The 27,722-nt window shown below is 39.0% G+C and overlaps 3 protein-coding genes across 5 annotated transcripts in view; 2 read left to right on the top strand and 1 right to left on the bottom strand.

Annotated features, from left to right (window-relative positions):
- si:ch211-197l9.2 (protein SOGA1) overlaps positions 1 to 15,997 on the bottom strand; it is a 32,870-nt gene extending 16,873 nt beyond the window's left edge. Inside the window, exon 1 of the mRNA XM_044129491.1 lies at positions 14,297 to 15,997. Coding sequence (XP_043985426.1) covers positions 14,297 to 14,437 — 141 coding nt within the window. The 5' untranslated portion in view covers positions 14,438 to 15,997. The remainder of the gene's footprint in view (positions 1 to 14,296) is intronic.
- Positions 914 to 20,431, top strand: LOC122838703 (oxysterol-binding protein-related protein 2-like). Of its 2 annotated transcripts, none has more exons than XM_044129592.1 (14): positions 914 to 1,054; positions 1,329 to 1,479; positions 1,579 to 1,690; positions 3,507 to 3,582; positions 3,759 to 3,893; positions 11,958 to 12,055; positions 12,148 to 12,330; positions 12,971 to 13,078; positions 13,156 to 13,245; positions 14,141 to 14,261; positions 16,004 to 16,123; positions 17,131 to 17,254; positions 17,336 to 17,426; positions 18,353 to 20,431. In XM_044129592.1, the coding sequence occupies exons 2-14, from the start codon at positions 1,443 to 1,445 to the stop codon at positions 18,453 to 18,455; spliced, it is 1,398 nt and encodes a 465-aa protein (XP_043985527.1). In that variant the 5' UTR covers positions 914 to 1,054; positions 1,329 to 1,442; the 3' UTR covers positions 18,456 to 20,431. The 2 variants fall into 2 exon arrangements, with proteins under 2 accessions (XP_043985527.1, XP_043985519.1); XM_044129584.1 differs by having other exon boundaries at positions 939 to 1,054; positions 1,281 to 1,479.
- Positions 20,432 to 21,233: 802 nt separating this feature from the next.
- Positions 21,234 to 27,647, top strand: LOC122838734 (proteasomal ubiquitin receptor ADRM1-like). 2 transcript variants are annotated; one of them, XM_044129643.1, is made up of 10 exons: positions 21,234 to 21,337; positions 22,529 to 22,756; positions 22,835 to 22,951; positions 23,704 to 23,827; positions 23,911 to 23,997; positions 24,832 to 24,931; positions 25,005 to 25,243; positions 25,824 to 25,981; positions 26,081 to 26,183; positions 27,343 to 27,647. In XM_044129643.1, the coding sequence occupies exons 2-10, from the start codon at positions 22,547 to 22,549 to the stop codon at positions 27,447 to 27,449; spliced, it is 1,245 nt and encodes a 414-aa protein (XP_043985578.1). In that variant the 5' UTR covers positions 21,234 to 21,337; positions 22,529 to 22,546; the 3' UTR covers positions 27,450 to 27,647. The 2 variants fall into 2 exon arrangements, with proteins under 2 accessions (XP_043985578.1, XP_043985587.1); XM_044129652.1 differs by having other exon boundaries at positions 21,254 to 21,337; positions 22,532 to 22,756.
- The last annotated feature ends 75 nt before the right edge of the window (positions 27,648 to 27,722 follow it).

Genomic DNA, 27,722 nt, shown 5'->3' with positions numbered 1-27,722 from the left:
CTTTATATACAAAAGATCTTTTTTATCTATAAGGTCTATAAGTACAAAAATATTCACAACCCTCTGGTTGATTTAGATTAAAAAAAGAAAATATTTAGTCATTCAAGCCCTTCACTTTTTAAAATAAATGAGGTGCACATTTCCTAAAATATAAATATAGTGGGCATCAGTAAAAAGAAAAAAAATATTTACTTGATTTTTCTTTTTTTGGGGTGGGGGGTGGGGGTAGGGGACAGGGGATGACTTATATGAATATTCTTACTATGCTATAACTTTTACTTGAGTTATTTAATTCTCTTACTTAAGTAAGATCTCTGGATATTCCACTGTTAGTATCTTCGCTGAATGAAAACAAGATTTTAACCAAAAACTCACCTGACACTGTCACATACCTGTAACTTTTGTTAAAGCTTCATGAGTTTTATATTGAAAGAAACTGAAATTATGGAAAAAGTATTTTTTTTTTCCTGATTTTGTTATATTGTAACTATGTAATTTATATTAATTATTTTAATTTTGGTCCCTAAAGTACCAACATTTCCACATAATGTTATATTTGGGTCCTTTCCATTATGTAATTTTTTTTTTTTTAAATGATAAATGTTACTCAGTTACTCAGTACTTGAGCAGCATTTGATTTCTTTTTGTACTCTTACTTGAGTAATTTCTTGCTTCTTTTAACTTTTACATGAGTAAAAATGTCGAAGTATTGCTACTCTTATTTGAGTATAGTTTTTTGTATACTACTTCTGATTTTAGTTATTTTTAATTCAAATCTACTCAGACATGTCGACAAAATTAAATTTTATTCTTTATGTCTGAAGATTAAAATTCAGCCTGGTGGAGGAATAAATTTTCGTCTTATTATTACTGAATGTGAGTTTAAAATAGCAGCTCTTTGCCTTCTATTTCTAGGCATCTCCTAGCTGTGATCTGATTGGCTGAAGGCCCTGCCAATCACCGTGTCCTTGCCACCCACTTCCGGCAGGCTCCAGAGGCGCTACACTTTTCAGTTATTTATGTAAGCCGAGGCCAAACTGACACAAATTAAGAGGTATGTGTACCGTGTCAGTGTGTAATTGTTCGTGTCAGGGTGTAGACATGTGTTTGCGTGTAAACGTGTCAGTGCCACGAGCTAATCTCGGGTCCAGATCTCTGTTAACAGTCTCCAGATGCAATGCTAGCAGCTAGTTAGCCGTTAGCTGAGACTTTGTGAGGAGCGTTGCTGCTGATGGCGAACCAAAAACATGCTATTGTTTTTGTCACAACCTCTATTGCAGTGATGTTCGGCTCCACCAAGTGGTTTTAAAGAACTGTCCGGGTTACAGGTCGTGTTTGTGGCCGTCTGTGATGCTCGCAGGGAGGCGGGGCAGCAGAAACGTCGGACCGACGGTGGAAACATGACTGCTGAGTAACATTTTGTTACCTGTTTTCTGCTCAGTATGAACAGCGAGGAGGAATTTTTCGACGCTGAGACAGGTGAGACTGGCTAACAGAGGCGTAGCATTGTTATGGCTTCTCCTAATGTATCAGTGAATGAAATGGGTTTTCTGTTTCTTGAAACTTCCCCCGTCCCAGGACTGGAGTCTGATGATTCCGGTGAGGTCATCTTCAAAGATGCCCTGGTGTTTGACAGCAAACGGGTGACCGATGGCAGCAGCATGCAGGAGAACGGATTGTGGGAGCGCAGGTGAGAGAATATTAATTCAACTCACTTTATTTATATTGCTTCAACTCATGACCCATCATCTGAATCCAATTTACAGTAAAGAAAAAAGAAAGTAGTTTCAATCTACCGGTAATCATTGATGCCAAATTTTCAAAGTGTTTTCTATCTAATGAACTCCAGTAGTTTGCATTGAATTATTATTGAATCTCAATAAATGAACTTCTTATATTAATTTGGCCAATTTTTCTTTCATTTTATATGGGTTCATCGTGCAACGTAAAGCTGCTTTTTATCTACAATAATTTTATGCACAGATTGGAATTTGTTTTTGCTTTTTTTTTCTATTCTAGATACTTAAATCAAACATCCGAGTCTATTTATATAGCACATTTCAACAGTTCACAGTGCTTTACATCATGAAAACACAAAGTAGAGTCAACAATTGTAAAACAAATAACAGATGTTACATTTTGTAATCATCACCACACATTAAATATATTGGTCAATATTGGTCAATATTCCATTTATTTTGGTTTAAAATGGATCCTAAACGGGGGTTTTTAGCCTTATTCAAAGAACTCAGTACAATATACTTTAGGACTAATATTTTAATGCTAAACAAATCCAGCCACTTGTCAAAAACAAGCTTCATTCATAAGTTTTATGCAAGATAATGATTTTGTTTTATATGTGGGTTTTTGACAGGAAAAAGTAGTAAATTTTTACTTTAAACAAAGTTAAAGGCTGAAATATGAAAGGAGGAGCTAGCTGAATGTTTCCAAAGTGAAAACTAATTAAAAACTAAATACCCTGTTACAGTAAACATAAACAAAGAAGATATTTGAACAGTCAGTGTGGAGTCCACCGAGTTGGCTTTCCTGGAAACGGTGTAAAAATAAACAGGTGGCGGTGCATGCAGAGAGCGCGGTGTCGCAGTATTCAGTCGGGTTTTGTTTACAACACAATAAGGTTACAGAATGAGATTTCAAAATTACAAAATATGCCTGTGAAACAGCCTGGCTTGCAACAGGAAGAATCCCTAGAGCCACAATGATTCAGAAATAAAGAAGTCTTTTTATCTGTCTTTATTGGCTCATTTATTCACATTTTAGCTTGTTTGTGATAATTAATACAAACATTCAGAAAATGTCTGAATGTTTGTATTAACAGAAGGTAATTGTTGGTAATATCTTATAAAACAAATGTAATCTGTAACCTGTTTGAATGCAGGAATGCCTTCAAGCAGATTTTGATTTGAGAAAACTTTTTAGTGTATTTTAAGTTGAACTGGATAAAATAAATTATGTTTTTATACATATGGAGCTACTATTACCTAAAATGGAGTGTGATGTATTAAATTTTAATTATGAGAATAAAGTCATAATATCAGAATAAATGCATAAAAATAGGAGAAAAAAGCTGTGATAGTTATAGAGATCTGATGTGACCTAAACGACAAGTTTGTGTTTCTCTCATCAAAATAAACTAATTTGTTTTCACAATAGACACAAAGTCCTGCTAATGATAATAATTAGATTTTGATGTGTTAAAAGATTAAATATTTTCTTATTTATAAAACGGATACAAAAGTATAAAGTTATTTATTAAATCACAAGAGGCTCAATATTCATCATTTTAATTTTGTGTTGGAGTTCTCATAAAATTCCTACTTTATTCTCCTAATATTTGTTCTGGTAATGTTACAACTTTATTGTCCTACAACTTTATTCTCATAATTTAAAAGTAATAATTCTCAGCCTGACTCTAATGATTCTTAAATTTTTTCTGGCTGCTTTTTATAAGTTTTTTAATATCCTTTTGTTAAAATGTGCGCCAGGAAAGGCCTGCCTGCAGAAACAATCTCCAGGAACAATTACAGTGTGTGGAGCATATTGAAGAAATGCATTGGAATGGTGAGTCCTTCGCCTTGCAAAAAACCCCAAACTCATCCAAACGGTAGCAGAGTTGAGTGAATGTTAAAGTTTTCTCACAGCTTTATTTCGTAATTGTTGAAAAGTGACATTTCCAGTTATTTCTGACAGTGTTTTTGCCATAATTTTGAATGAATTTGATTTGTCTCCTCTCGCAGGAGCTTTCCAAAATCGCGATGCCGGTTGTGTTCAACGAGCCGCTGAGTTTTCTCCAGAGAATCTCTGAGTACATGGAGCACACTCACCTCATCCACAAAGCCTGCAGCCTGTCGGACGCCGTCGACCGCATGCAGGTAGGAATCATTTATCTTTTATTTCCTTTGGAAATAATCGCAGTTTAATCACAAATTAAACTGACCTAGATGAGCTGTTTGGATCCAAAATCTGATATTTTTTCTCTTATGGAACGAATCACTGCTTATTTTCTTCTAAGGTATGTTGACATATTAAATGCAAATTTCTGGTTTTTGGTGTAAAGATGCAGAAAACAAATACACTTTATCCAGAATCAAGTCCTTATGTTATCACCTATGATCGTCCCATCACATTTAATGTGTTTTATTGAGCTGAAGGGTGTAAAATGTAGCGTTTTTTTTGTCAGAAAAGCATTGCTCTCTTTTTCTAATTATAATTATTATTTATATTTAATCCCTGAACATTAAATGCTCTTAGCACAGTTTAAGTCTGCAGCCAAATTAAAAAAAAATATATTTATAAGTTGCAATAATTACAGATTTAAAACAAAAAAATACAAATGTAACATTGTATTAATGCTTATGGAGCAAATCTGTAGAAAAATTTGTCAAAAAAGAAAACTAAGAGTAGGTCAAGTTTTTCTTTTATTGAAACAATAAAACAATATTCTATCAAATTATAAAAACATATGTGAACTAAAACTGCAGTATCATTACATAGATATTATATCTTTTATTGTTGTTTTTGTATATATTCATTGAGTGTTTTGTGCTTAAGATTAATATTTTTTCTCCTTTTTATCCTAAACTTTTTGTTAATAACAACATGTAACATATTCACATTAAACTGTAAATGAATAAAATGAACAAATAAATAAAACATAAGTAATTGTAAACTGATATAATTAAAAACAAGGTGTGTGTATCTTCATTAGCGCAGACAGAGCATCTGCATATGTGAGAGACACCGAATTTATTAGTTTATTTATTTATTATACTGTTCATGTGTATTATAGTTCACAGGTACCCCACCCAATTTGTTTTGTTTATTATAAGAAGTTCATTCATTTTTCATTGTAGCTTGATAACTTAGTAACGGACATTTCCTTTATGTCATTGAACGCAACTGTTGTTGATGTGTGTGTTCCTGGAACGTTGGGGGGCAGTGCTCGGGTTCCGTTCTTGTGGGGAGCGTTAGGCACTGAGTATGTCAAGCGGTATTTTTGTATGAAGGTAAATAAAACCTTTTTTTAATTCGCAAAGACAACTCCGAATGTCATCTGTGCCTGAGCCGAGCAACATATAATGGCGAGCCAGCCAGGAGAGATGTTTTAAAGGATTTTCGGCGAAACAAAACGGAGATTTTTAGAACCGTTGGCAGGTAACGGTAGGGTTGTGCGCCGCTCAAGTAAAACTCTCTCCGACCATCGAACCTGAGATCTAAAAGATTTAAGAATAGTTTTCATCCAAGGGGTATGAGAACATTTTTATGAGTTTCCACCATGGAACTGGAATCTCTGCGAGACGAAGTCACAGCCGCGCTTTGTCAGTTAAGCCGCGATCGGCTGTTGGAGGTCAGTTATCAACTGAAATGCTTTGCTACAGAGGAAGAACCCACGAAAGACAGTACCAGACGCCAGCTGATGAGGGTTGTAGAGAATAAGCTGGACGAAGTTGAAAGCAGCTACTCTCCAAATGACGCTGTGCAGTTTGTAAACGAACTTTTATGGGCTCTGGGCCGACCGGAAGCTAAAGAGGAGCGTCGTGGAATTCTCCGCTCGTTCGATACAAGTAGCAAATATGAAGAGCTGCAAGGGGAGATCAAGGCCATAGCGGAGAAACTCAGACTGACGGAAGCCGCTGCCGGCTTCGGGTTGAGCTCATCAGCCAAAGTACCGGAGGTGACCATTCGCCGTGAGTTTCGCATCTGTGGTCAAATAGGAGGTAGCGGGCAGCGTGATCGGCTGTCCTACACCAGCCTGCTGCACCAGATAGAAAATGGACTCCGGAAAGGCCACAGTGAGCCAGAAGTTATGGAAGCGGTGATAAGAGCAATTAACCCTGGTCTCAAGCTGCGTGATATGCTGGAAATAAAGACTGATTTGACGCTCCCACAGCTAAAGACAATATTAAAAGGACATTACAGAGAAGATGACACATCTGACTTGTACCAAAAACTGGTGAATCTTTCCCAGGACTCAAAAGAGTCAGCTCAAGACTTCTTATTCAGGGCCATAGAGCTTAAAGACAGGCTTTTATATGCATCCAAGAACGAAGAAGCGGAAGACTACAGCGTGGACCTGGTGAAAAGGAAGTTTTTAAGATCAGTGGGTACAGGACTGCAAAACGATAATATCAAATTTCAGATCAAGACACTTCTTGACGACCCAGATGTAACTGATGAGACCCTGATTGAGAAATTTAATGAAGCTGCAAATCTCGAGACAGAGCGGCTAAACAAATTAAAGAGAAACAACCCAAAAACAACAAGGATTAACGAGCTGCTCACTGAAGATGAACCACGCAGCAGATCTCAGACCAAGGATGACAAGACGACAACTCCTGCTCCACCTGAAATGCACACCTTAGTGAGCGAACTGAGAAACGAGGTTGCAGAGGTAAAACAGATGTTCATCGCTTCCCTGAACACCAGTAAGTGGCATGCTGCAAAGAGGACATCGGAGGCTGGGGGTACCCAGAAGAGGAGGGGATGCAGAACCTGCCAGAGCAACGGGAAAGGAGACGACTGCACCCATTGCTTCAAATGTGGTCAGCCAGGTCACATCTCCAGAGGATGCAGAGCTCCACGTCAGCAGCAGGAAAACATCGGAGGGCCACTGTCATGGGACCAGCAGTGACCCGGTCACCACATGAGGAGTCCCGCCGCTGCCTTTCCTGCTACCGGGAAGAATCAGTTGACGCTTCACTCCAGAGGTGTTCAGGTTGCTCAGCTGCCATGTATTGTTCCAAAGCATGTCAGACACAACATTGGCACAAACATCACCACACATGTAAAGCTGTGAGACTAGCTGAACAATATCTGGGTGAAAAAAATGAAAAGAGTTGTTTTCTGCTTGTAGAAAATGTTGACATTTCCTCAGATAAACAGGGGAAGAAACTAGTAAAACTAATTGGTAGGCGTAAAATGGTGAGTTGCACTTTTGACAATCTACCAGTTGTCGCTCTGTGGGACACGGGTGCACAGGCCACAGTGATAAATGACAATTGGAGGGCGGATCACTTACCTCACACCACTATAAGGGGGATAGATGAGCTCTTGGGATCAGAACCATTAAATGGGCTTGCTGCTAATCAAACAGAAATACCATTTATAGGGTGGATCCCCATAGATTTTAAACTTACTGGGGTTAAAAAGTCTAGCTCTAGCCTCCTAGTGCCTGTGCTCGTCTCAAGTGACCCAAATGTGGCTCAGGACCCTATTATAGGGTACAATGTGATAGAGGAAGTCATCAAAGAGCAGTTGAAGCACCAGGGCAATAAAACAACGATATTGCTAACATAGTGAGCAGTGCTTTACATTGATGTTGGATCTGCAGAGACTGTTATCCAGTTAATACAGACACCCCAGAGCTCTAGAAAGGAGATTCAAGTAAAAACAGGGAGTAAAATTATCCTAGGCTCTGGTGAAACTCTAACCATTCGCTGTCGAACTCACATCCAGGCTGACGAGGACACTGTAATGTTGTTTTGTCCTACCCTGAATACCAGCATCCCAAAAGGACTTCATATGCAAGAAGTACTGTTTAAAATGAAAAGAGGCAACTCAGCCATGGTCCCAGTGTCTGTCACCAACACCACAGGTTATAATGTAACTTTAAAATCACGTCTCATTCTGGGCCATATCGAGGCTGTAAAAGCAATATATCCAGCTGCTTTGCAACCAGTAGAGAACCGACAAACTAATAACATGACAAGTGATGTAGATGTTAAAGTTTCATCACCTACCAGCAGTGACCCGAGTGATATTTGGGATCCTCCTGTACAGTTAGATCATTTAACTGGTGAGCAGCAGCTTGCAGTGAAAGCAATGCTCAGAGAGGAGTGTAAAGCTTTTGCCAAAGATGAAAATGATGTTGGTTGTATTCCCAGTCTTCGCATGCACATTACTCTCAAAGATCAGACACCAGTTCAAAAGACCTACATTAGTGTGCCTAAACCACTTCACCAGGAAGTAAAAACCTACCTGCAGGACTTGCTAAATAGAGGCTGGGTTACAAAATCAAAGTCATCCTATTCTTCGCCGATAGTCTGTGTGAGAAAGAAATCAGGCGAGCTCAGACTTTGTGTAGATTATCGAGAACTTAATCGCAAATCAGTACCTGACAGGCATCCTATTCCCAGAATACAAGACATGCTGGACAGCCTTACAGGTAGCTCCTGGTTTACAGTATTGGACCAGGGAAAGGCTTATCACCAGGGATTTTTAGATGAGGACAGTCAGCCACTCACAGCATTTATTACTCCATGGGGTTTATACCAATGGACTAGAATCCCATTTGGACTCAGTTCAGCACCAGCAGAATTTCAGAGAAGCATGGAGGAGTGTTTGTGGGGTTTGCGTGATGATGTTTGCCTACCTTATCTTGATGACAATTTGGTTCACAGTAAATCATTTGAAGACCATGTTGCACATGTAAGAGCAGTCTTACAAAGATACCAGAAACATGGGGTTAAACTTACTGCTAAGAAGTGTGAACTTTTCAAGCCAAAGGTCAGGTTTTTGGGTAGGATGGTGTCAAAAGAGGGTCATAGCATGGATCCAGCAGAGATTGCCCCCGTCCTGGCACTCAAAGAAAAACAACCCAGCACAGTGGGAGAGGTGAGACAGATACTGGGATTTCTGTCTTATTACAGATCTTATATTCAAGACTTTTCATCCATCGCAAAGCCCTTGTATGAACTGATTGCAACCCCAGCAGACGCTAAAAACTCCCTCCAAGGCTCAAAAAAACAGGAAAGTAGAAAACAGAGGAAAAACAAACTGAGCAGGGGACAGCTGCCCTCATCATTCCCTGTTAAATGGACAGAAACTCATCATCAAGTTCTGTGCTACCTAGTTGACCAATTGACAAACCCTCCTATTCTAGGATACCCAGATCTAAATGAACCATTTGTGCTGCATACTGATGCTTCTCAAGCAGGGTTAGGGGCAGTTCTTTATCAACGCAGAAACGGCAAGTTACGAGTTATAGCTTATGGATCGAGAACTCTAACCCCACCAGAGAAAAACTATCATATGCATGCAGGTAAACTTGAGTTTTTAGCGTTAAAATGGTCTGTCTGTGAGCGCTTCAGGGATTATTTGTTTCATGCGCCATCTTTTGTGGTTTACACCGACAATAATCCACTCACTTATGTTTTGACAACAGCAAAATTAAATGCGCTGGTCAGCGTTGGGTTGCTGAGTTGGCAGACTTCAATTTTACCATAAAATACAGACCTGGGAAAACAAATGCAGATGCAGATGGGTTATCTCGAATGCCCCTTGATTTTGAAGACTATATGAGAAGCTGCACACAAACAATTAGTCAAGACGCTGTAGTAGCCACACAGCAGGGTATCTTAGTGCAGCAAGCAGAACCAGCACCAATGTTGAATGCAATCTCCTTTAATGTCCTGCAGCAACAAACAGGAGCAGAGAGACTTTTGGAGTCAGTTCAACCAATACCAAGACAGGAAATCTGTGCAGCACAGCGAGACCCTGTAATAGGCAAAATGTATGAGTATAGGCTGCAAAACAAAAGACCTGCTGCACATAAACTCCAAACTGAGAGTCCTGAGTTTAAAGCATTGGCTAGAGAGTGGAGCAAACTAAAAATCACCCAGGATGGAACAATGTTAAGAACAACCAAACACAAAAAGCAACTAGTCCTTCCTTCAGTGTACCATTCTTTAGTGCTAGATGAATTGCATAAACAAATGGGTCACTTGGGCTCAGAACGGACACTCAATCTGATTAGGGATCGTTTCTTTTGGCCAAAGATGCAAAGGGACGTTGAACATTTTGTCACCAATGTTTGTGAATGTCTGAAAAAAAGAAAACTAACAGACAGGCACGTGCCCCTATGTTGAGCATAGAGACCACTCACCCATTTCAGCTAGTGTCAGTTGACTTTTTGCATTTGGAACAATGCAAAGGGGGTTTTGAGTACATTCTGGTAGTGATGGACCACTACACCCGCTTCGCTCAGGCCTCACGCAACTACAAACAAATCAGCAAAAACGGTGGCAGATAAACTGTTTAATGACTTTTGTCTCAGATTTGGTTTTCCAGAAAAATTACATCATGATTTAGGACGAGAGTTTGAAAACAGGTTGATACATCACCTGAAAGAACTGTCTGGTGTTAAGGGGTCACACACCACCCCCTATCACCCACAAGGGAATGGACAAACAGAAAGATTTAACAGGACTCTTCTTTCTATGTTAAGAACGCTGACGGAGGAACAGAAAACAGATTGGAAAAATCACCTTCACAAAGTTGTACATGCATACAATTGCACTGTTAATGATGCCACCAGTTACTCTCCCTTCTTCTTGCTGTTTGGGAGGTCGCCACGGTTACCAGTTGATCTTCTGTTTGGCCTTGAGAGAGAGCAAGGTTCGGGTTCCTACCAGGACTATGTGGACAGATGGGGACAAAGGATGGCTGAGGCATACAGCATTGCCTCCAAAAATGCAGCCAAGTCTGCTGACCGAGGGAAAATACAGTACGACAAGAGAATACACGGTCCAGGACTGCGAGTCGGAAGCCGTGTACTTGTTAGAAATGTGGCAGAAAAGGGAGGGCCAGGCAAAATCCGCTCCTATTGGGAAGATAACATCTACGTGGTTAAGCGTCAAATGGGGGAGGAAAGTCCTGTATTCGAACTGGAGGCAGAAAATGGAAAAGGCAGAACAAGAGTTTTGCACCGAAATATGTTGTTGCCCTGTGATTTCCTCCCTTTGTGTTCAGATGAGAACATGACTGTAACCCGTACAAATACAAAGAAGAAATATGACAACAAACGGAGGCGAACGCTTGTGGGACAGACACAACGAACGGGAAGTGAGGAGGAGGCTCCAGAGGAGGATTTCTCTGATGTGGTTTTCAAATGGCCTCTTCCAGAGCTTAGCAGTTCACCTATACCGGACCCCATGGCTACAGAATTTGTGCCACAAAGTGCCAACAAATCCCTGCACAGAGCAGGGGATGGTCAGGGTGATTGTGCAGAGACTGTTGAGGAGGGTGCCGGCATTGCCGAGCCAGAGGATGTGGACAGTGGGTCTAACATTGAAGAGGCCATAGAGGCAAGACAGCCAAGTCCGCGTCCAAAGAGAGAGCGAAGGAGACCACAGACGTTGACATATTTTGCTCTTGGAGAACCAAATTGCACAGACAGAACAGTGGCCACGAAATGTGTAAATGTACAAGGTTACTGGCGGCCTTGGTAAAATAGAGAAAGTTGCAATGTAACCTGTCTGTCCATTCCATTCTCCATACATTAATGACCAGGTACACTTGAATGTCGAGACGACATTTCTAAAGTGAGGGAGAGTGTGAGAGACACCGAATTTATTAGTTTATTTATTTATTATACTGTTCATGTGTATTATAGTTCACAGGTACCCCACCCAATTTGTTTTGTTTATTATAAGAAGTTCATTCATTTTTCATTGTAGCTTGATAACTTAGTAACGGACATTTCCTTTATGTCATTGAACGCAACTGTTGTTGATGTGTGTGTTCCTGGAACGTTGGGGGGCAGTGCTCGGTTTCCGTTCTTGTGGGGAGCGTTAGGCACTGAGTATGTCAAGCGGTATTTTTGTATGAAGGTAAATAAAACCTTTTTTTAATTCGCAAAGACAACTCCGAATGTCATCTGTGCCTGAGCCGAGCAACACATAGCATCTAATTAATTAAAATCACTAGGTTATTGACCCAGAAGCTGAAAATCTGTGACATATTAGAAATCTCTGATTTGCAACACAGCTTGTTTTAACCTGTTTATTAGCTAGCGTTAGCTAGCGTATCACCTTTTAAAATGGCAGAGACTTTGTTTTCTTACAGCATCTTTATCTGCCACTGAAATTATGCAAGTCAGATGTGAAGTAGCGTGATTGGTGAAAATCGTTCTGATCCGGTCCTCGTGTGGGTGGCAGGTTGTTGCTGCCTTTGCTGTTTCCGCTGTAGCATCTCAATGGGAGAGAACTGGAAAGCCCTTTAATCCTCTGTTGGGGGAAACCTATGAACTGATAAGGTAAAACCCTCGATATATTTATCGTAATATCTACCAGCTTCTCTAATATTCTGCGCCTGTTTTCCAATTGATTTGTGTGTTTCTTATTTTAGGGAGGATGAAGGATACAGATTGATCTCTGAGCAGGTGAGCCATCATCCCCCCATCAGTGCCTTCCACGCTCAGTCTCTGAAGCAGGAGTTTGAGTTTCATGGCTCCATCTACCCAAAGCTGAAGTTCTGGGGTAAAAGTGTTGAAGCTGAGCCTATAGGCACAATGACGCTGGAGTTATTAAAGTAAGCATTTACTCATTTTTTTTAATTCATTTTTGCCTGTGTTGTGCATATTGTTGCTTTTATTTACTTTATAACGCTGCAACTGATTCTTATTTTAGCAGTTCTATTGGTTAATCAGAGCAAAATTGGCAAATTCTACAGGTTTTTCCATTTAACCACAGTATTTTTATAGAATATTAAAAATATGCAAATAAACAAATAATTCATGTTTTAAATAAGAAAAGAGACATTTTTTATCTTAAACCTTTGTTTCCATTTATGTTTCACCCCAAACTCCTCAATACCTCTTGAGGAGTTCAAGTTCACTAAAGAAATGCTATATTATTGCATTTTAGGTAATAAAATGCTTCTTTTCTTATTTAAAAAAGAAACTGATTTGTTTGTGTATTTTAATGCAAATAATATATGCATTAATGCAAAAATAGTTTGAACAAATAAGCAAATTAGCTTAATTACTGACCTTAATATGATGGTTTTTTCTGCAAATGGCTTTCTTTTTGAGTCTGTATACTCCACTTTACTATTAATCGATTACTAAATTAGTTGATGATTAGCAGCTTCATATTTAATTCAAATGTGAAAGTTTGGCTCTTTCTTGGATCATCAACATTGTGCTTGTGATGCTGCATTTTTACCGTAGACATAAAGAGGCATACACCTGGACGAATCCAATGTGCTGCGTCCATAACATCATTTTGGGGAAACTCTGGATCGAACAATATGGAACAGTGGAGATAGTCAACCACAGGTACCGTTACTGATGTTACTGATGCTAGAAAAGCTTGTTATGAGTATTTATCCCTCATGCTGCCTTGATTTCCTCAGCACTGGAGATAAATGCATCTTGAACTTTAAACCATGTGGGATGTTTGGAAAAGATCTTCACAAAGTCGAAGGATTTATCCAAGACAGAAGGTGAGAACAGGAGCAGGTGAGGAAGCAGGGCTGGGCGATTAATCCATTTTATCTGTTCATTTAATTTTGGGGTTTTCAAAGGTTTAATTTTTGTAAAATATGGATTTTCCCCCCCCCCCCACCATTGCACTTGTTGGGTTTCCATAGTTACGAGTGTTGCCAGCTCGCCCTAGGCAGCCATCTTGTTTAAGCTTCTGTTTATTTGGTCTTTGAATTCAGGTCAACTCGATGACAAAGTATCAGGGCCAGACTGCAAATATTTTTTTTTATTATAAGAATAAAGTCGTAATATTACAAGAATAAAGTTATGATATCAGGAGCTCCTTCAAAAAATAACAAAAAATTAGAATGACAGATAAGAAGTTGTACTTTTTAACTCATTAGCACCAAATTATGCACATCAGGACTTTGAGTTTATTTTGAAATAAAAAACCCACACAGATCGATCCTTATCACTAATCTTTTTTTCTAATTAAAATGTTTTTTCTCAACATTTTAAGATGTTCTTCTGGTAAAATTGCATGTTTATTCTGCTAATATTGTGTCTTAATTCTCATAATTAACACAAATTCTAGAACTCCGTCGTGCAACTCACAGAAGCTGCTTGTGAAGGTATTTTTTATCAGCAATTCCTTTATTATAAAATAAATTACTTATCTAAAAAATACAATTTCTTTTTTAGAAAATTTTAAAAATTAAATAAGATTTTTTTTAAAAATCTATTAAAAAAATATTTTTAAACGATAATTTTTTTTCTTAAATAAAAAAACAAAACATTTTTTTATAATAAAAAAATAAATTATTTTACAGTCGAATCGCCCAGCCCTCCTGAATCCGGTCTGTGAGGCATAAAGTGTGATAGTTTGTTTTCTGAACCGTACTGTGGTTGGACCAGTAAGAAGAAGAGACGAGTCATCTACGGGAAGTGGACAGAGTGCATGTACAGCATCGAGCCCAAGCTTTACGAAACACAGAAGAAGGCAGAGAAGAAGACGGGGAGCGACCCAAAGAAGCAGGTAAGAAACCTTTGAGCCAATTTGCTTTTTCTCACCTGTGATCGTCTGCAGAGCAGAAAAGTCTCCCTTCGACCCGGCTGGAGACCCGGCTGGAGACCCGGCTGGAGACCCGGCTGGAGACCCGGCTGGAGACCCGGCTGGAGACCCGGCTGGAGACCCGGCTGCTTGCTAATCATTTGGGACTAAATTACTGTAAAAAAGATTTATTTTTTTTCTGTTAATATTCACGACACTTGAACTTTTTCTCTTGTATTTCTGGTCCTTTATGTTGTAGACCAACACAAATTAGCGCATAAACATCACATTCTTTTTTCATGACTATTGATTTATTCTAAAAATATTTATTCCTCCATAGAAGTAATTTTATTTTTTTGCTTTGAAGTTGTTTTATACCATAACATATGGATTGTTGTTTGAAAGTTCCTCCTCTGGAATTATCAAAGGTGATCAAAACTTTAACTATTCTTATTCATCTATTGATCTATTATAAAACCGTAAATATGATCAGACTGAACTGGAAATAAACAGAGAAAAGTCTCACTTCTCAGTCAGCATCCAAAATCTTTGTTACACCTACGGATTAAAATTGTAATACTAGCGACTGTAACTTTTTCTACTTTTAAATAAAACTTTTTAATTTAGAAAATTATCAACACAACTAAATATGATTACAACAGGATGAGAACTGTTTGTAAACACTTATTTCAGTAATCAAGTAATCTCTTGATTATTCTGACGATTAATCGAGTAATTGAATAAAAGTTTATAATATAAAATATCGATAAATTTTACTGTAACAGCAGTATTACTATTGGATATCAACATCGGCTCAATTCTTCATATTTGTGCATCCCTACAATTACTTTTCTGTACCGAACCGAACCGACGTTATGCTGCTAACACTTAGCTTTTGCCAGCAACTCCTAGGCAAAAGTGAGAGCGCTGCGCAACATAAATAATCACCCGGCCAGAACACAGTGCGCTAAATAATAAAATGTAAGTTAATGAAGCTTCAAGGCAGGGAATTTTCCTCGAGGAATTTTAATAATCAAGCCTCTTGAATCATTGGAGAGTTTGTTTCAACCCGTCGTGTTTTTGAGTTATAAAATATTTAAAGTTGACAGGAAATTTTTAAATATCACTCAATAAATATGTTATTGAAAGATTAGAAAATTAATACCTGAACACCAACTATAAAGTCTTAGAAAATGCAAACATTTTAAAAAGATTTAAGTAAATAAACAGTGCTAAGCCTGGTGGGGACACAAGTGAGGCCTGATGGCCCTCCAGGCTTGAAATGCACTGGGGGAAACCCTGGACATGTGCAAAACGTTTCCAATCTGACGTTGCGTGGCCTCCATCCGGCGTGAAGGGAGCGTTTCTGTAAACCCTTTTGATTGTCAGTAACCTGTTTGACATATCACTGAATCTGTTTTCTCAAACGGTATCTCTTCCTTTCACAATAACACGCAGTGGCGTTAAGGTAAGGTAACAGAGTGTTTGATATCTCTAGTGTGCTGCTGCTGTTGTCTAGTTATGTTTACGGTGTACTTGTTTGATTAGATCATTGCCAGCACCTAAACCATGTCTTGCAATGACATGTTGTTGTTGCTTGAAATATGTGAGTTTGTGGCAACCGTAGTTCCCATGATTCACCTGTTTGCACTGAACCATCCGCTCAGTTGGTTTGGCCTCCACGTTTTGAACGTAACGGCTTTTTAAAAATCTTCCTGTGTGTGTAGGAACGTAGCTGTGAAGTGGAGGAGGACGACGAATTGCCAGAAGTTCAGGATACGGTGACTGTGATACCAGGAAGTGCCTTACTGTGGAGGATAACGCCGCGGCCCAGTCACTCGGCACAGGTCGGCGCTAAACTCTGCCTTCATCACAGGAATCAGAAACGTTTAAACGTTGATTTTGACGAGGATTTAAAGTGTTCAACTTTTAATCAGTCAATCAATCAAATTTTTTTGTATAGCACATTTCAGCATCAAGGCATTTCAAAGTGCTTTACACCAAATCAAACACAGAAACACAATGCAACATAGAATCAACAATCAAAACACAACATCAAGTCAAGTTCCATCAATAAATTTGCAATTGATTACGTTTCAAATACAACTCTAAACAAGTGGGTTTTTAGTCGAGATTTAAAGGAAGTCAGTGTTTCAGCTGTTTTACAGTTTTCTGGAAGTTTGTTCCAGATTTGTGGTGCATAGATGCTGAATGCTGCTTCTCCTCGTTTGGTTCTGGTTCTGGTTCTGCTCTGCATCCCCAGAACCAGAAGACCTGAGAGGTCTGGAAGGTTGATGCAACTAATTGATTAGTCAAGTTATCAATCTGTCAGCGCTGAACTTCAGCACCTGGCACCAGGGCAGGTTCATCCTTTCTGCACTTTTGAGTAAAAATTACTGACGATTCATCGTCTATTTTTCAACTCAAACAAGAAATAGGTGAAAAATTTAGCTCTGCAGGGTCTGATCTTAACGTTCAGAGCCACATAAAGACAGTTACAAAGTCGACCTCCATTATTTTAACAACTATAAAACAATATAGAAATATTTTTCCATGTGTAATAGCATTTAGTTTGCATTATTCAATGTTATTTTAAACTTGTACATATTTTATAATGCTTGCTTGGTACTCTTGGGGGCCCCCTGGTGACATGGAGGCCCTGAGCAGCCGCCTATCTCTCACATGCCTTGGGCTGGCTTGGCAATTAAACTAGACTTGATTGAAAAGTTATTACTGTCCTTCTGGAGCACATTTTTAGTTTTGTATAGACTGTAATGACTGTAATTTGTTGAGAGAATCGTTGACCTAGTGAGTTTAAAAGTTTCAGGCGTCTTGTGTTTTTTCTTTTTGGTAGATGTATAACTTCACCAGCTTTGCTGTGACGCTAAACGAGCTGGAGCCTGGGATGGAGAGGCTGCTGGCGCCAACGGACTGCCGGCTGAGGCCCGACATTAGAGCCATGGAACATGGAGACATAGGTAAGCAAACAAAACAAAAACATTTTGATGTTTTATTAATTAAATTAGTTTTTTTACTCTTGATTCTTCTGCTTTTTTCAGAGTTAGCTAGTGCAGAGAAGGAGCGATTAGAGGAAAAACAGAGGGCTGCACGCAGAGAACGATCAAAGGATGAAGAGGATTGGTCGACCAGGTCAGAGCTAATAGCTGCCAGCAGCGGCACTGGATTAATTTCTGAGGTGGGGGGTTCGTGGGGCGTTTTGTCACCTCTGTTGCTCACTTTGAATGTCAGGTGCGCAAACTTGTTCAATTGACATGATGACACCTGTCACGGTAAAAAGCTCTGGCAAGATGACCAATCTTAGCTCTACGGGGGGATTCAAACTGCACTCATTAATTTTTAGCTTACAGAAAAAGCGCCAAGCCAGCAAATTTACAAAACCTCCACGGACTCACACAGAAAGTGGGGGGGCCAATGGTCCCCTGGCCCCCCCGAAACCCCCCTGTTCCGGCGCCTATGGCTGCCAGTCTTTTTAACTCTGTTACCCATAAATAAAATCCAGTGCAACCAGTCGCCTTCCTATATGACCTTATTAGTCATATAGGAAGATAACGTCCTACATGACTAATATAGGAAGTTCAGGGACTTCCTATATTAGTAAAGAGACTCTGTATGGAAGGCCTCAGGTTATAACCTATAACCAAGTTAACACACTGGACCTAGATCATGTTCCTCAATGCTGACGTAAAACAAACTCCTGTATCCTGCTGAAAAGTTACTTGTAAGTTATTTTTTCTCATTTCAACTGTAGTAAAAGATTTGCACAAGAAACTGGATAAAAATACTTGGTGATAATTCATGTTTTTACAGTGTGCCCATACAATTAAATTTGAATTTAAGAAATTTTTAAAGTGATAGTGGCACAAACAAAAGCTTTTGCTGCACAAACATTTGACATCCATTTTGTTAGAGCTTCACTCGGTTCTTATGTTTTTATTAAAATGTTCGCTGATGTCTGTAGTCTCATTATTAATTAGAAAGGTCAAAGGTAAATTTTTTCATATCTCCAGGAACTTTTGATTTCTCTCTAAAAGCAGGTTTCGTCTGTTTCCCTTTAGGTGGTTCCGAATGGGAACAAACCCTTTCACCGGAGCTGAGGACTGGCAGTACACAGGCGGATACTTTGACAGGAAGTACACGGACTGTCCCAACATTTACTGACACGCAAAAGAGAGAGAAACGCTCTGTGCTTCTGGAAAATGTTCACTTTATTTCTCGGCATCTCAAATCTCTGCGACTTGAAAACTGGGCAGGTTATTCAGACCGGCACTGTGTCTCTGTTAGAGCAAACCGTTTAAACGACTGTGAACATGCTCTGCAGGAGAGTTTTAGAGAAACGTTGACGTCAGACATCTTCATCGTTATTTACGCTAACCATTTGTCATTTAAGGGTTTTAAACCAGCCACCAGTCTGAGCTCTGCAAACACAAACGAGCTGCAGAAGCGTTTTAGTTCAGGTCATACAGACACTTCCTGTTGCATTTAAATATCAGGGATTATTTAAACACATCTGCTACTTTTATATAACCAGCTCCGACATTAGATGTCTATTTTATTCAGCACTACGTATCTTTAAAATGTCACAAGTGTTTCTGTGAATAGAGATTTAAAAAAAAGCTGCTTATAACCATGTTTACGTTTATCGTAAGCGGATATTGTTGGTACAAATATATAGTTGTGTGTAGAGCACAAAAAATAAATAAAACTAAAATGGTGCTTGCATGTTCACCAAGATGCTGATAGAAAAGTTAGAGCCATAAAATAATGATTTTCTGCACTGAGTTTAGAAACATTTCTGGACAAACTCTCTGATTTTGACTGTGTGGCTGCCTCTCATCTTTATGCTCTGAAAAACACAACAGAAAAAAATAGTGTCAAAAATCCAGTTAAGAAAACTAAATGATTATTAAGCTTCTTCTCCTTTTTCTAAGCTTTTAAACATGGAGCTGTGGAGCCCCCTAGAGGACATATGAAAAATATATTTTGCGTTCTCGCAATAAATTAGCAAACACACTTTGGTCTATTTTTTATACAAAAACATTCTTAGATCTTTGGTACAAAAAAAAATTTAAATTGATCTATTACTGTGTGTTTATGTTTGTAAACCAATCAAACTACCAATCGAGAGACACAATCAAAACATTCAGATTACTTTATTACCTGTGAAAATAACTCAAAAATACTCAAAATAGTTTAGATGTATTTTTCTTTCCTCCTTAGAGAAAGTTTCTGTTTATTTCTTAGAAGGGATGGAAAACTTATGTTTGACCTGTTTTGCTTTTGCATTTTGGACATAGCATTTCCATCTTTAAAGAAAGAGAAAGAAAACTTCAGATAACTCACAAAGAGAAATCTTGCATTACAGCAGAAAATATTTCAGTATTCAGTTGTGAATGGACCAGTACATTGTTTCAAGGGAAAATAAAAAAATCCCCCATGTCCCTTAGGGGGCTCCGTACGGAGCAGAATGTTGGCATGGATGTGTTTTTGTGGAAAATTTAAGCTACTTTGCACCTTTAAAATGATGCCAAACTGTCTCTTAGTTGAAACACAACAACAGCATCAAAAGGAAAGGGAAATGTTGCTCTGACAGCGTCTGTGTGCTCTGGATAAATGTTGTTTTTTAAAAGGAGAGACGCGGCACTGCATGACAGAGTAAGCTTTAAGTTTCCATGTAGAAGTCTGAGCTTCGTTTTCAGTCTGGCCCCGTGACCCCGGGACGCTGCAGATGCCGTGAACCTATGCAAACCGATCCATCCTCTCCGCCCCCTGAAATGTGAACCCTCAAACTCTAATTTTCTCTTCAGACACACCGAGTGCTGAAAGTAAAACACTAAATAAGTAGATGCTGCAGCAGACCTTTGTTGCTGTTGAGCATAAAAACTGCACATTTGAGCGCTCACAGTCCTATGCACTTATATGTACAGTAAGATTTCTCCCTTTACTCTGATTTTTAAAGCACTTTCGAAGCCTGCAGGTTCAATCTGACGGATATTTTCATCCTTTTATCCCCGTGTCTCTTTACTTTGTTGATAATGTTTACATTGTTTTTTTTTTTTCCTCCTCCCTTCATACTGTTACACAAAACCATATGCATACAAGCATATTTAAATAATAAATTATGGACTACAAAATGAGCTGCTTCGTTGTGGTTTTTAATTGTTCATGGTGTTTTAATCAGAAAATTAGTAAGATGTCAATTATTTAAAAATAGGTGCTTCAATTAGAAAATGGGTTGTTTTCTCTTGTTTGCTTTTCTTTTAAATTTATTTTGTGTATATAGCTGTTTATTTTTTATTACTCTACGATGCTGAATAGATTTTTTGTTTTACGGAAATGGAATTGGATGCGGCCTAACCTGGGGAGAAATACAGTTTCTTTTTTCTAAAATACAAAATGTATATATTTTTATACAGTTTTGGCTTTAGTAGTTGGAGTGTTGTTGTTTCAGCAAAATGGCTTCTTTTTTTTTTTTTTTTTTTTACAGCTGACATACTTCAGTTAACGATTAATCAATTACTAAAGTAGTTTATTTGTAACAGTTTTTGATTTATTGTATCAGCCCTAGAATTAATTTACTTGGAAAGTATTCATGTAAGGTTAAATTCTTTAGCTTGTGTTATGTTTGAGATTATGTACTTATTATTTTCCATATATTTAAGGTATAAAGGGAAAAAAAAAACTTTTCTTTTTTAAAATCTTATTCAATCACACTAATTAGATGGTAAAAATAAAATAGCATAAATTTATTTGACTGACCTTCATACATCTCTTAGTTTGGTGTGTTTGGTGTTAGTCTAATTTAATTGTATTAAAATGCCAGCGCTATAATACATATTAATTTGATTTACTTTTGCGTCTTCTAGTTTGATGTGTCAACCAAACGCTGTTATCTCTACCGAACTTGCGCAGCAAATTTAAACGCCCTCACGTTGACGCTCGGTTGAGCCAATCAGAACGAAGCTCCGTCGCTGGTCAGCCAATCACAACAGGCGTCGCAGACTTCGGTGGTTTTGCAGCTGAAGGATAATTCCGACAGAAATGTGAGTATAAATGGTGTTTTTGTCCGGGTTTCTGGTCTAAATTCCGGCTCTGGCTGCATGGTAAGTCGGTGGGGATGAAATGTGAAGCCACAGCCGAGCGGTGACGGGTCGGAGCTGCAAACAGACCTGTGTATGCAGGATGCAGAGTCATGTCCGCGGTCCGTCTGCGGCAGGACTCCGCTCCAGTTCATCTGTTTTTATGGGAGGACTGGGACAAGTCTGGTTCCAGCTGGATTCACACTCATCAGTTTCCACAGAATAGTCCGACCAAGATAAAGTGGGGTTTTTTTTATAGGAGGCTGTGAAACAAAACACGTGAGACTTTAACCATCAGAAGTATTTTTATATTTTTTAATAACAAACCTATTTTCATTTTTAATCTTACAGCTTGAATCTCATTCAGAGGACTTGATCTTAGTATTTTGCATGCAAAATTCATTTTACCGATATAAAGATAATAGGATATTTCCTCAGGTTAAATATCCATCCACGGACTGGAGAAATTAAAATTTGCACCAGTTATTTTATATGTTTGCTTCATATAACGGGACATTAGGGCCAATTTACATAGAAAAAAGAGGAGTACGTTTTTGCCAAAATTTTATTTTCTTGTTGATGGCAAAAAAATAACATTTTTATGATTTAGAAAAAATAAATTACCTAGAAAGAACAAGAAAATTTCAGTTTGAAAACTCAGATTAATGTCAGAATATGTATTATTATTATTATTATTATTATTATTATTATTATTATTATTATTATTATTCATTTAAATTTTTTTTAGGGAAAAACAAACAAGAAAATTTCCTAGTTTGAAAAGTTGAAAATGTTTGACTGTTTTCTGGGCTTTTTTTTTTTTTTTTGACAATCTGCAACTTTTGAAACTCAGAAATTTAGAATTTTTTCCCCTCAAACATTCCTGAGTTTTTTCCCAGCAAATTTTTTTTGACTTTTCAAAGTCAAAAGTTTTTGTCTTTTCTAGAAAATGTTTGTGATTTATAGGTGGACATTTTCTCATTTTCTTCTAGCCACAATGGCTAAAACACCATTGTAGTTTTATTATACAGCAAGCCTGCAAAAAACCCTCACAAAATCTCAAGACGTCCACGTCGATGCCGAGTTCATGCAAACCTCCGAGCAGAACTGTGGAGTCGTACCACCTTACAGATGTTTGTGTCTCTCTTCCTGCAGCAGACTGTCCTCCTCATCATGGCGTCTGGCGCTCTGTTCCCCAGCCTGGTGTCCGGCTCCCGCGGCTCCTCCAGCAAATACCTGGTGGAGTTTCGGGCCGGTAAGATGACGATGAAGGGCAGCACGGTGACCCCCGACAAGCGTAAAGGTCAGGTCTACATCCAGCAGACGGATGACTCCCTCATCCACTTCTGCTGGAAGGATCGCACCACCGGGAATGTGGATGATGTAGGTGACAGAGTGGATTTTTTAACCAAACTGACCTGCACCTGGGTTTTCTAATTTCACCTTGATTCCTCCGTTTAGGACCTGATTATCTTCCCTGATGATTGTGAGTTTAAACGGGTCAACCAGTGCACCACCGGGCGGGTTTATGTGCTGAAGTTTAAAGCCGGCTCTAAGAGACTCTTCTTCTGGATGCAGGTTTGAAGCCAAAACTCATCAAACTCTATTGACTTTATCATTAATTTCCTTTTGGAACACTTTTGGCAACAATCGTCCTCCACAGACTGTCTGGAGGTTGTTTCATGCTATTTGGCATTTCCACTAAAAGTAGAGCTAATTCTTTGAATAGCAAAAACGATTAATAGCAATAATCGTGATTTACTGATTATTGAAATAATCGTCAACTAATTTAGTAATCAATTAATTGTTAACTTGAGTATACCGACACAAAAAAGCCAAAACTGTAAATATGTTTTAGTCAAATCTCCTCTACTTGCATAGTTTTAGCTTCACCAGGCTCAGATTTATTAAATGAATGCTGAGTTATTGCTTTTTCAGCAATAAAAATTTTATTTTCTTCATTAAAAAATAAATTGAACTATTTGTTTATTTGAATCTTTTTATATATTACTAGTATTGTATAAAAAAAGCTTAACTGATTAAATGAAAGATCTGCAGATTGTGTTTTTTTCTATCTGATTAATCAATTAATCAATAGAATAATAGATACAAGGGTGGATTAATCAGATGTGCATCACACTTTTCAGATATTTTTTGTTAAAAAATTGTTGATGGTCATTCTTCCACTTAACTATGATCCACTCTGCATAGATTTGCCACATGGAAACCAAATAAGACACATTAAAATTCAAAAGCTGTGTATGCTTTTATGACAGCAATGAATGTTACTTAAAATTTATGGTGTGTTAGTTATTATTCTCTGTTTTCAGGAACCGAAAAACGATAAGGATGACGAGTACTGCCGCAAAGTGAACGAGTACCTGAACAACCCGCCCATCCCAGGCGCTCTGGGCAGCAGCGGCAGCGGAGGTCACGACCTGTCTGCACTGGGAGGTAGAATACGCCAATATTTAAACTTTGTGAGGATAAAACCTCAGTTCTGCATGATTATCATTCCTTCTTCTCTTCCTCTAAAGGTGAGGGTGGTCTGCAGAGCCTTCTGGGCAACATGAGTCACAACCAGCTCATGCAGCTCATCGGACCAACTGGACTGGGTGGGATCGGTACGTGAAGGCAGCAGTGTGGAGATAATGTGTTGTAATTAGGGATGTAAATAATAAACTTATAATTAATTGTCATTTAATTGTTTATTAGATTAAATTACTAATGAAGTCCGATTAGACGGTATTTTTAGTGTTGTAGTTTGGCCGCCATCCAGCAGAGGGCACCGCTGGTCATCCAGCCGTGATGCACATTAAAGATGGTGGCGACTCCATGCTGTGACTGAAAAAAGAAACGGTCCGAACAGAATCCGGTGTGAGGAAAATTACACATTATGCGGCTCTGTTTCGAAATATAAACACTCGACAAATTAATTAAGTCATCATCTTTAATGGCGCTCATTTAGCTGAGCTGCCTGTCGGAACCCCGTCGACTTTTATCAATGATAATAACCGATTTGCTACGAAGACGACGTGATGAAAGAAAAGGTGTAACGAAGAAAGATGGAAACATGGTGGGGAGAAAAACACGATTTTTGTGAGTTAATTCACTTCATGGACCGAAGTTTTAACTTTCTTTAAAGAGCAACAACAGACGGTGCTTCTGAATGGACATCTTTTCATTTTTCTACATTAATGTGAGAAAAGCACAATTTCCTGTTTTTTATTTTTCAGTTTGATTTTTAATACATCTAACACAAAATAGTGTTCAATTTCTTTTTTTATTTAGCATATTTTGAAAAATGTAGCACTTTGTGTTTTGGAAAGCTGGCCGGCCCTGTTGGTGCAATGGAAAGCTCAGGTTTTTAAGAAAATGGCCGCTCATTTGATGAAGTTTAGATGAATTAATTGGTAACTTTCAGCCATAGTGGTAATGTGTGTTTCTCCTGATGTCAGGCGGTCTGGGGGCTCTGGCCGGGCCGGGCTTGGCCAACCTCCTGGGCAGCAGTAGCAGCAGCAGCAGCAGCGTTCCTGCAGTCAGCAACTCCACCACCAGGTGCCTCCGTGTGTTTTCATTATAGAAGCAGCTGCCAACGGAGACGGACTCTGATCTGATTCCTGTTTTACAGTCCGTCCACCGCCGTCACGCCAACCTCCACCTCCACCCCCAGCCGGCTGGGCTCCACCCAGGTGCCCACCACTCCCATCACCCCCCTGGCCACGTCTTCACCCTCCCCCACAACCTCCACCCTCTCAATCCCTGCTGCCACCGCTGCTGCAGCCGCAGCCAATCCCACGCAGCCCATCCAGCTCAGAGACCTGCAGAGCATCCTGGCCACCATGAACGTCCCGGCCAGCAGCCAGGGAGGTGAGGAGGGGAACATCCATCCATCCATCCATCCAATTATCTGACCATCCATCCATCCAATTATCTGACCATCCATCCATTCAATTATCTGACCATCCATCCATCTATCCATTCAATAATCTGACCATCCATCCATCCATCCATCCATCCATTGAATTATCTGACCATCCATCCATCCAATTATCTGACCATCCATCCATCCATTCAATTATCTTACCATCCATCCATCCAATTATCTGACCATCCATCCAATTATCTGACCATCCATCCATCCATCCAATTATCTGACCATCCATCCATCCATTCAATTATCTGACCATCCATCCATCCATTGAATTATCTGACCATCCATCCATCCAATTATCTGACCATCCATCCATCCAATTATCTGACCATCCATCCAATTATCTGACCATCCATCCATCCATCCAATTATCTGACCATCCATCCATCCATTCAATTATCTGACCATCCATCCATCCATCCAATTATCTGACCATCCATCCATTTCTAAAGGTTTTGCTGCCAATGTCTTGCACAAAAAGATAAAGACCAGTTTTGGTGTGTTTGTTTCTTGCAGTGGACCTGGCCAGTGTGTTGACCCCTGAGGTCATGGCTCCCATCCTGGCCAACCCGGAGGTGCAGCAGAGGCTGACGCCCTACCTGCCGTCCGGCGAGTCGCTGCCGCAGAGCTCAGAGGAGCTGCACAACACGCTCAGCTCGCCTCAGTTCCAGCAGGTACAAACGTAAAGAGTCCGATCAGGAATTCAAACCCCGAGCTCTGCTCGTTTTTGTTCACCTCTGATATTTGTGTTTGGTTTTTGTGTCTCTGTTCAGGCTATGAGCATGTTCAGCAGCGCTCTGGCGTCCGGCCAGTTGGGGCCTCTGATGAACCAGTTTGGTCTCCCAGCTGAGGCTGTAGATGCTGCCAATAAAGGAGGTCAGTCTCTAAACCAAACTTTTCAATGTTCTCCAAAATCTTAGGTGTAATTTAGAGTCGATGAGTAGATTTGGTCCTTGTTGCCATGACGATGGAAAGAAATCAGAAACAATAGTCACTTTGTGATCATTTTTGTAAGTAGATTTTAATTTAAAACTTGTAGTTTTGTCCTGATTTATTCTTGAATTGTGGTCAGTGGGGCCGCACAAAATCAGTCCAGGGGCCACAAATGGCCCCCGGCCCCCAGTTTGAACACCCCCGCTCAAAAAGTAATACAGTGAGTCATGGCTCCAAATGATTTTATGTTTCCAATTAGATTAAACTGTAATTTTTACTCTAAAACAAAACGATTAACATGTATAATTTTTTGCAAATTAGGATTTTACATTAAAACATTAATTTAACAATTTCCTTAACCTGAATAATCTGATATCACTACAATATTTCTAGTACTTACTGTGTTTTTTTTGTTTCGTTTGTTTGGTCTTCATTTATTTTTATGCTACACTAGCACCACCTGCTGGTTGGTGCTGAAGCATCAACAATGACGGTGCACTTTGGTCATTTCTGGAGAAACTTAACATTAGACTCGTATAAAGAGTCATATTAAACAAATTAGATTATACTTTCAGATCAGGGTTGTTTTTCAAATTAAAAGTTTTTTTAAAAATAATAACTTTAATGCACCTTTCATTGGTTCATTTATGAATAAGGTAATTTATAATAAATTTATAAAATACTTTGTTATCCTAAAGGGATTGTTGCAGATGGTGATGCTGCTGGCAGGAAGAAGCTCCACTAGCAGTCAGTGTTTTGCAACAAATCAGAAGAGGCCTCTGACTGAAGACAGTTATTTTATGACATGATGTGCTAACAGCTCATTTTCTGGGCCGCAGAGACGATATTCCACAGTAACAAGTTGCTGTTGACGAGCGCTGCTCTCATTTGCTTTTGCTGCTCCCCTTTAAATTTCTGTCTGGCCAAACAGTTAGAAAGATGCTAGTCTGGGAAATGCTAGTTTTACTCATTATGGTTGATAGAAGAGAATGTTTGAACTCATTCGTTTTTCCTGAATTGTTTTAGTCCTAGTTCAGTGTTTTAACCTCGTATTCAAGATGTTTTATTTAAATTAATACTATTTGCTCACGTTTTCTTGTAGATGTGGAGGCTTTTGCCAAAGCCATGGAGACGGAGACGAAGTCAGACCAGGAGAGCGACTCCAAAGACAAGAAAGACGACGACGACGAAGACATGAGTTTGGACTAAATTCTCTTTAAAGAAGGCTAACACTATTATTTATACCTATTTATTTACCTGTTGCTGCTTAGTTTCTGTTACTTAAAGACCTGATGTGGTAACTGTTGCTCCAGTCTCAGCTGATCTCATCTGTAGACATGACTCCATGTTAACTTGTCCTCATCCCAGGAGGCAGTAAAGTCTAAATTAAAACTTTGTTTGATGCTTTAATGACTCAGATTGTTTTGCAACAGATTGGGTGAAGCTTGTCTTAAATTGGATAAAAAATCCATGAATAATCTG

The sequence above is a fragment of the Gambusia affinis genome, linkage group LG01 (genome assembly GCF_019740435.1).
Source record: "Gambusia affinis linkage group LG01, SWU_Gaff_1.0, whole genome shotgun sequence".
Classification (NCBI taxonomy): domain Eukaryota; kingdom Metazoa; phylum Chordata; class Actinopteri; order Cyprinodontiformes; family Poeciliidae; genus Gambusia; species Gambusia affinis.
This window is presented reverse-complemented; position numbering and strand designations above follow the sequence as displayed.

What these genes read in the sequence shown, in the direction of transcription:
- LOC122838703 (XM_044129592.1), top strand. Translation starts at nt 1,443, where the DNA reads ATGAACAGCGAGGAGGAATTTTTCGACGCTGAGACAG. An exon ending in ATGACGCTGGAGTTATTAAA is followed by an intron (nt 12,331 to 12,970) that starts GTAAGCATTTAC and finishes TTTTTACCGTAG; the next exon opens with ACATAAAGAGGCATACACCT. An exon ending in GAAGAGGATTGGTCGACCAG is followed by an intron (nt 17,427 to 18,352) that starts GTCAGAGCTAAT and finishes GTTTCCCTTTAG; the next exon opens with GTGGTTCCGAATGGGAACAA.
- LOC122838734 (XM_044129643.1), top strand. Translation starts at nt 22,547, where the DNA reads ATGGCGTCTGGCGCTCTGTTCCCCAGCCTGGTGTCCGGCTCCCGCGGC. An exon ending in AACTGGACTGGGTGGGATCG is followed by an intron (nt 23,998 to 24,831) that starts GTACGTGAAGGC and finishes TCCTGATGTCAG; the next exon opens with GCGGTCTGGGGGCTCTGGCC. An exon ending in GCTCGCCTCAGTTCCAGCAG is followed by an intron (nt 25,982 to 26,080) that starts GTACAAACGTAA and finishes GTCTCTGTTCAG; the next exon opens with GCTATGAGCATGTTCAGCAG.